Below are 9,541 nucleotides of genomic sequence, written 5' to 3'. Positions count from 1 at the left end.
TGAATTCAAACTCAGCCTCTCCCCAAAGGGTGAATATTATTTAATTTCTTCAATGAAAAACAAAAATAGCAGGGTTTTTTTTTTTTTTTTTCTTTTTAAAAGAGCAAAAATATTTCAAATGAAACCCAATTTGGGGAGCTTTGTGGAGTTCAATTCCAAAGCATGAGGGAGTTTGATTTTACACAATTCAAAGCTCAAGTTCACTGTGCGAAGCAAACCCAACCCACTGTAATCACCTTCTGGGGTTTCCACTTTCCACAACTCAAATTCATGTACATTCCCCCAAAGCAATAATGGCTGAAAAGAAAATTGAAAAAATAAATAAATAATAGGGACAATTTCCAAAGATTAATAATAAGAATAATTCAAAAATGTGAAATTAACTCAGTTTCAAAGTACAGTGGCCACCCCATGTCAAATGGCTTACAGAATCAATCACACATCAAAAACAAGTTAAGGTTATGACAAATGAGCAGATTTTGCTCGCACTTTTGGCACAAAAATTTTCCCTCTTGCTCCAACATAGAGGATGACCAAAGACCTAAAACTGCATTCCAGCAGCAGCAGCAATGCAAGAAAATATAAATACTTACATGCAGTCTTTGAAAAAACACTGCATCTTCTCAAAGGTCCAACAGCACCAAACCCTGTGTTCATGATGTTCTTGAAACCACTGAAGCAGGCTGGCCACCACGAGAAATCGGTCATACTGTTGTTGGATTATTATCTCTGGTCCAAACCTGCCAATTGAATCCCAAGTAAGCCACGGAAAACCACACATCACAAACCCTTTTACATGTGAATCTGCATGTGCCAAGGTAATGGTGCAGTCCAGACCCGACTACCTAAATAGTGCATGTCATCATTTAAAAAAGAAATTAAACAAACAACACCCATTGCCCAGATTCTCACTACATAATCAGGTCACTACATAATCCTAAAATCATGGACTACTGCCCAGATTCTCACTACTGCTGGGATAGATGACAATGGGGGTGGACTGCTTCCTTGGCATTCAGGATCCAAACCTAAGGTAGCATTTCTATAAATCAGTGGACCATTTGTGAGGAAAACAAGATAATCACTTCATACAAGAATGCATTTATTATTTATTATTAAATATAAAAGGCATGAAAAGAGGAGAGGAAATTAATTATTAAAAACACATGTTTCTAGTGGAATGCCAACCATTTTCCAAAGAATAATTTGTTATAGATGGTCAGATGGTCTAACACAAATCATTTCATCTGCCTAATCGAATTATTTCTGCAAGCTGTATTTCATAGAATAAAAATTTTCATCCCCAGATGCACGCTAGGAGCAATCTCAGTTGGGTCTAATCTCCTCGTAAGAGATATGGTGATTGAACCTGGTTGTCCATTCTGTCAGAATAATAAGGAAACCAATGATCATCTTTTCATCTACTGCAACTCACGGGAGATGACTTGGGTCTCCCTTTCTTTCATCATCCTGGAGAGAGAAGATTTCATTCAGGAATGGTGGTCCTATTCTTTGGCAAGGAATTGTGTCCAATTTCCAAATCTGATCTTCTTAAAAATAAATGTCTCATAATCCCTTTTTTTGGATAGCATATAAATGTCTAATACTCTAGGCCTTACAGAAAATTAGGAAGGGCACATTTTCAAAGGAAAACATGAAGGTTCTCTTGCTGCCCTGGACAGTTTACTCCTTGTGGAATGAGAATGATATTACATTTGACCATGGTTCTTTTTTCATGACCCAGAATCCAGGTCACCCAAACACCCAATTTGTGATGATTTTTCGTATTAGTAGAAACTATTTGTCAATGAATCCTAAAAAAATATTGCCTCAGCAGCAGCAATTTATTTGATCCACCTGGTCAACTGAGAAATCATGCTTTGTGTTGGACTTTGGGAAGTCAGCCCAATCTGCAAAGGGCGATCTTGCAGGTCTGAGGTTAGCATCGACAGCAGAAGCCCGTGATATTATGGCATGCCTCAACTCCCAAATACTGGTGCCAACTCTCTCATAACCATCAGAATGGTGAGTCCAAATTCTGTGTAGGTAATAGTTCGACCAATGGTTGTTGACCTGAGATTTGCCCCACCCACTAGCTGATACAATTTTTAGTTGTCATTTAAGTTTAATTAATATTATTCTACGATGCATGTTGCACCCTTAAAAAAAAAGATAAGTTGGCTGGGAAAAGGATAAGGAGAAAAGAAATGGAAAAGACACAAATACCAGTTACTCAGGTCTTGTACAGATAAATATGTGCGCATGCACAAACACAGCGACACACTAGCAAGGTCAGTGTTCAACACAGGCCATCTACAGTTAGCCACATGGGTAGTTAGCATACTCTAATAGAGAGATAATAGAGAGAAAAACACTATAATCATCACATAAAGCAAAGAGAGTAAATGATTTTCATGCTTGAAAATTTTTTATTGCCATTGTGCATGAAGAATCTCAACTATATGGGGAAAAAGGGTATGCCTGCAGAAAATGTATATTTGCAGTTTTGAATACTTAAATCTTTCTGTTATTTTAACTTTGAATGTCATGCAAGGTGATTTAGTTATGGTATGGGACAAACCAATAGAAGGACATTCAACAAAACAGCACAAACTTGAGTAATTTTCTTCCCACTATGTGCAGAAACTGATGAGAAATATGTCTATCAGTTATTCTTCCCTTTTCCAAATCCTTTTTCCCATTAATCTAAGAATGTTTTGTAAGCCCCTCTCCACTGGGCGCCGGGAGTGTTTCTAGCATCAAATTAAATATCAACCACAATCTCACATCATTGTATTAACATCATTTATCTCTTTGCTCCAAATCTCTTGCCTCCACTTTCATTCATTCATATTCTTGGCAATGGAAGCACAAAGTCAACTGATTAATGTGGCAGGTTAGTTTCTACTAGATTTAGTCACCATGGTTGGGTAGCAAAACAAAGAAATCGTAAGGTTGCGACTACCTTCTGATGGTGAGAAAAGAACAAAAAGCCACAAGCAAAAAAATTCATCAAAAATGACAGTTCTTCAGACAAATGGCCATAAAAAATATATGTAAGTATTTTTTAAAATGGCCACTACTTGAGCCATTAAACTAAAATGCAACAGCCATATGATCAAACTAAAGAGAGGAAGTAACTAGTCCCTTCTCAAAATGGGATTGAATCTCTACACTATATAAATCAAGCAAGAAAAACATATTTAAGAACTTAGGTTGTGTTTGCTTCAACAAACGTCCATTCTTGGGAATAAATTAGTTATAACAGGTTACTTAAATAAATTGTACAAAAAATTATATTGTTACCATAAATAAAATAATAAAGCAAACTTTACGAATCCATAACAAAGAATAGGCAAGGAATAACTATTACTAAATTTCACCATAGGAAAGTCTATTCCTTTCTTATCAAACTTTGGATGAAATAATAAGAAATATACAAGGAATAGTTATTACTATCCCATACTTCCTATTGTATTCCATCGTATTAAAAAGAATAGCTATTCCACAAACAAACTGCAACCTTAAGGTGCTAATCATGGTGGTAAGAACAACTATAAGAACCCAAAATCTAAGGGGCCATTTTATCACTATTATCCACAATTATGGGGAAAAAGCAGAAACAAAAACTGCAAATGAGGAATGGAAACTAAAACAAAAATTTAGTAACCAGTTTGGTAAATTTTCAAAAACTAAAACAGATTAAAACCTAATCAAGCTCATGTTTATTTTTGCACTTGAAGTAAACATATAATAATTAAAAAAATATTATTCAAATAATAGAAATAAAAGAGATATAAATTAGTAAAATATTATAACAAAATAAATAGAAATTAATCATAATTATTTTATTTAATTAATATATTTTTAAACGCACTTTTAATGCTCCAAGAACAATCCTATAGTACATAACAAAGAATAATGGCAAAAAATGATTTTTTTTTAGATGACTTGCTACTTTTTCCAAATTTCTAGAAAGTTAATGGATTTTTTTTTTTCAAATGATGGTGTCCAAAGCCCTTTGGACACTCAACTAAGCCACTAGGATAATGGATCCATCCCTCTACCCTTCTCAACTTAAATACCAAGGTATTATCTCAAATGAAAGGCCATAGACCCCAAGACTCGAACCCGGGCCATTTAACCAAAAGAAAATGTATTGGATATTTTTATTTTATTTATATTTTAAATTCATAATCATTTTGTTCTAACTTTATTAAAAATTTTGCATAGAATGAAAGACCCACAAAAATCAATTCTAGATACTAAAGTATAATAGGAATAGGTTGACATGACAACTAAAAGCCATAGATCTTGCTTTCAGTTTCTGTGAAACTGACAAAAAAAATACTGAAAACTAGCAACATAAACCATCATTGTCATAAAACATTTCTTCACTGTACAACAATAGAACAAAAAACAAGAAACAGAAATGATGTCAAACGGCCCCTTAGTGTAGCACAAAAGTAAGAAGACATTTTTTTCACTAGGCAGGCAACAGCAATTTATATCAGCAAAATTTTGCACTCTTCAGGAATAGAAAGCATGAAATAAAAGGAAGCCCCTCGATGAAAAAGTACAAAGTAACTTGAAGCAAATGCATACTTGTATATCTATGCAAGGAACCATTGCCATTCATAGATAATGGTACAAGCCTTCTTCCTTGGCCCATTGATAGAATTTGCGTACGTTCTGGCCAAACCGAATTAAGTCTCCGAGCAAAATCCTCCACTTCTCTGCATTTAAAAAGTCCGAATTTAAACAATCATAAACTCACAAAAAGGGGAAGATAAATAGAGATTTACAGTTTCATTTATTAAATCCAGACATAAAAAGGAAGATTTGAGCAGAAAAGCAGACAACATAATGACAGGAAAACAGAACACGGAAAGGGAAACAGAAGGGGCAGAAAAATGCAATGATTTTCTAATGAGAGTTCTAGTGACATTGCCACTGACAATAGCACTGCTTCAGTTTTTAATTGTATTTTACCTTTTTCCTTATTGTCTATGCAGAAAAAATATGAATAACCAATTCAAGGCAACCCTCCACACAACCGAAGGACCCCTAAACCCCTAGCCAACTAGGGAACAATATCATGAGTGTATAGACGGACAGCCTGTAGATTACAGGAACTTGTCTTAAGTTTTCACCTGAGGGAGTCACAGGCATCCTATAAAGATAGTTGCACAACCCATCAAGTGCATAGAAGATGCTGAAAGCATTAAATCAAGGATCGGAGGCCAAAATTAAGTCATACCTCTATCCAACAATGATTTGATATCATGACTTCCATCCTCCAAAGGACATGGTTTAAGCCTTGAGACTATGCCACAACTCCAATGTCTTTATGTGCCCAAGTACTCAAAATATTGTCAAATATTTTGTGAATGGCCGAATGAATTGGCCTTGAGTTCTATATATTATATATAGACTTTACAAGAATGCTAACATGGAAAGTAAACATGGAAAGTAAATAAGGTCTAGCATGATTCTAGCCCTATACAAGTAAACTATAATCTGTCAAGCCCTTTACATGTAAACTAAATATATGCTAACTGTACAAAATAATGAATTGAAATATAAGATAATAAATGTGAGCTGAGGTAAGGAAAGAATCCTCCAAAGGACATGGTCTAAGCCCTTAAGACTATGCCACAACTCCAATGTCTTTATGTGCCCAAGTACCCAAGACATTGTCAAATATTTTGTGAATGGCCGAATGAATTGGCCTTGAGTTCTGTATATTACATATAGACTTTACAAGAATGCTAACATGGAAAGTAAATAAGGTCTAGCATGATTCTAGCCCTATACAAGTAAACTATAATCTGTTAAGCCCTATACATAACAACAAAACTAAACCTTAGTCCCACTAAGTGGGGTCAGCTATATGAATCTTTTTCCGCCAATTTATGCGATCATGGACCATTTCTTTTGATAGATTCAAGGATATTAAATCCTTACTCACTATCGCCTCCAAAGTTATTTTAGGTCTACCCCTACCCCTTCTACTGCCCCCCCACAGTAACTAAGTCACTCCTCCTCACATGTGCACTATGTGGCCTACGACGCTAGTGTCCATACCATCTGAGTCATCCCTCCCTTACTTTATAGGAGCTACACCTAACTTACCACGAATATGTTTATTCCTTAATTTATCTTTCAATGTTATACCACTCATCCATCTAAGCATTCTCATCACGGCAATTTTTACTTTTTGGATATTATGTTTCTTCGTCGCCCAGCAGGTTGGATAAAATGGAGAAGTTCTTCAAGTGTTCTATGTGATCGTAGAATACCCTTAAAATTGAAAGGGAAGTTTTATAGGACAGCTATAAGACCAGCTATGCTATATGGATCAGAATGTTGGGTGACGAAGAAACATAATATCCAAAAAGTAAAAGTTGACGAGATGAGGATGCTTAGATGGATGAGTGGTATAACATTGAAAGATAAATTAAGGAATGAACATATTCGTGGTAAGTTAGGTGTAGCTCCTATAGAAGATAAGATAAGGGAAGGACGACTCAGATGGTATGAACACTTGCAACGTAGGCCTTATAGTGTACCTGTGAGGAAAAGTGACTTAATTACTGTGGGGGGTAGTAGAAGGGATAGGGGTAGACCTAAAATAACTTGAGAAGAGATAGTGAGTAAGGATTTAATATCTTTGAATCTATCAAAAGAAATGGTCCATGATCGCATAAATTGGCGGAAAAGGATTCATATAGCCGACCCCACTTAGTGGGACTAAGGCTTGGTTTTGTTGTTGTTGTTGTTGTTATGTTTCTTTGTCGCCCAACATTCCGATCCATATAGCATAGCTGGTCATATAGCTGTCCTATAAAACTTCCCTTTCAATTTTAAGGGTATTCTACGATCACAGAACACACTTGAAGCACTTCTCTATTTTACCCAACCTGCTTTAACTTTATGCATTACATCATCTTCAATTTCTCCTTCAGCTTGCATAATAGATCCAAGGCATCGAAATCTACAAGTGCTATTTATTTCTTCATCATCAAGTTTAACTTTATCTCCAATATTCCTCCTATCATTACTAAAATTACATTTCATATATTTTGTCTTATTTCTACTTATCCTAAAACTTCTAGATTCCAAAACTTCTCTCCATAATTCTAACTCAGCCTCAACTCCATCCCTAGTTTCGTCAATTAATACAGTATCATCTGCAAACAACATACACCATGGAATCTCCTTTTGAAATACTTTTAGCCAATTGGTTCATCACTAAAGCAAAAATATAAGGACTCAAAGCAGATCTTTTATGTACACCTATGGTGATTGGAAATTCTCTAGTTTCTCTATCTATAGTCCTTACACTAGTCATTACTCCATTGTATATATCCTTAATGACATCGGTATACCTACTACATGCACCTTTTTTTTTCTAAAACCCACCATAGAACTTCCTTAGGTTATCATATGCTTTCTCAAGGTCAATAAATATCACATGCAAGTCCCTCTTCTTTTCCCTAAACTTTTTCATTAATCTTCTTAAAAGATAAATAGCTTCTATGATAGATCTCCCATGCATAAAACCAAATTGATTTTTTGAGACTTTCGCTTCTAACCTTAATCTTTGTTCAACTACCATTTTCCATAGTTTCGTCTTATAAGTTTAATTCCACGATAGTAATTACAATTTTGAATATCTCCTTTATTTTTGTATATAGGTATTAAAGTATTTTTCCTACATTCATTTGACATTTTCTTAGTTTTTACAATTGTATTAAATAAATTAGTTAACCATATAATTCCATTATCACCTAAGCATTTCTAAACTTCAATTGGGATGTTATCTGGTCTCATAACTTTCCCATTTTTCATCCTTTCTAGTGCAAACTTAACTTCGTTAACTCTAATTTTGCAAATAAATCTCATATTTTCAGTCTTTTCCTCATTTGATAATTCTAAGTTTAAGCATTTTATTTGATTTTCATTAAATAACTTGCTAAAGTAACTTCGTCATCTTTCTTTGATGTCTTCATTCTTAACCAAGACAATATCATCCTCATTTTTTATACATTTTACATTTCCCAAGTCCTTACTCTTCCTTTCTCTAGCTTTAGCAAGTTTAAATATATCTCTTTCCCCTTCTTTTGTACCTAATCTATCATACAAACTATTAAATGATATATATTTAGCTTCACCAATGGTCTTTTTTGCATCTTTTCTTACCTCCTTATATTTTTCAAAGTTATCTTTGTTTCTACATTTTTGTCACGTTTTATACTAAATTCTTTATGTCTTTATGATCTTTTGTACATCTTTATCCCACCACCAACTCTCTTTGCTATTTGAGAATCTTCCCCTTGATTCACCTAAAATCTCTTTTGCTATCTTTTTAATAGAGTTAGCTAATCTATTCCAAAGAGTATTTGTATCTATCCAATCCTCTACGGTCCAATCCCCATCTTTGTCAAGCCCATGTAAACTAAATATATGCTAATTGTACAAAACAATGAATGGAAATATAAGGAAATAAATGTGGGCTGAAGTAAGGAAAGAAATCTTTTTCTTTGTTGTTTGTTGTTCCGTTGACAGCCCCCCTCAAATTGATGCGGGTTGATCAACAAGCATCAATTTGCTACTAAGGAAGCAATGTTGATGACGAGTGAGAGCCTTGGTAAAGATATCAGCATTTTGTAATTCAATGAAAATGTGTGCAAGAGTGATAACATGAGCTTCATCTGCTTCACGGATAGAGTGACAATCGACTTCTATATGCTTTATGCGCTTATGATAAACAGGATTGGCCGTGATCTAGATAGCACTCGTATTATCGGCATGTAGAGGTGTAAGATCAGTCTCAGAAAAATTTAGCTTAGCAAGTAAGCCTCGAAACCAAATAATTTCAGAACAAGCAAGAGACATTGCCCGGTATTCAGATTCCGTCGATGACTTAGAAACTCTATCTTGCTTCTTACTCTTCCAAAAGATCAATGCATCACCTAAGAACACATACCAACCAGTGATGGAGCGACGCGTATCCACACAACCAGCCCAATTAGCATCACTATAAGCAGCAAGATGAGTAGAATTGCCTGCAGGGAAGAATAAATCACGGGCAGAAGTGCCCTGAACTTAGTGTATGATCCTACGGAAAGCAGTCAAATGAAGATGATGAGGAGTCTGAAAAAACTGGCTGACTTGCTGTACAACAAATGAAATGTTTGGTCTGGTAATGGTGAGATAGACAATACTACCCACCAATTTTTGGTATAAACTGGGATTAGCAAGTAAATCACCCTCCTTTTTGCGAAGCTTGACATTTAATTCCATGGGAGTATCAACTAAAGTGCCCTTCTGAAGGCCAGTTGTGGCCACCAAGTCACTAGCATACATATGTTAATTGAGTGAAATACCTAAGAGACTACGATTCACCTCAAGACCAAGAAAACATGAGAGAGGCCCAAGATCTTTCATATCAAAGGACTTGGAGAGATGAGTCTTGAGCTAAGCAAGTAAAGCAGAATCAGAACCAGTAATCACAATATCATCAACATAAACCAAG

At 35.1% G+C, this 9,541-nt stretch overlaps 1 protein-coding gene across 11 annotated transcripts in view; it reads right to left on the bottom strand.

Moving 5' to 3' along the window:
* Nucleotides 1-9,541, bottom strand: part of LOC131146958 (SKP1-like protein 21) — a 34,365-nt gene continuing 24,824 nt past the window's right edge. For 6 of the 11 annotated variants that reach the window (XM_058096833.1, XM_058096831.1, XM_058096834.1 and 3 more), the window contains exons 9-10: nt 4,606-4,736; nt 339-740 (exon numbers count right to left, since the gene is read on the bottom strand). In XM_058096833.1, the coding sequence (XP_057952816.1) occupies nt 724-740; nt 4,606-4,736 (148 nt within the window). In that variant the 3' untranslated portion in view covers nt 339-723. Of the gene's footprint in view, nt 298-338; nt 741-4,600; nt 4,737-9,541 lie in introns of those variants that run through there. The other 5 variants (XR_009134505.1, XR_009134507.1, XR_009134506.1 and 2 more) reach the window with 2 other exon arrangements.

This window comes from Malania oleifera, chromosome 13, assembly GCF_029873635.1.
Source record: "Malania oleifera isolate guangnan ecotype guangnan chromosome 13, ASM2987363v1, whole genome shotgun sequence".
NCBI classification, from domain to species: domain Eukaryota; kingdom Viridiplantae; phylum Streptophyta; class Magnoliopsida; order Santalales; family Ximeniaceae; genus Malania; species Malania oleifera.
Note: the sequence above shows the minus strand (reverse complement) of the source record. Positions and strands in the feature narration are given on the sequence as shown.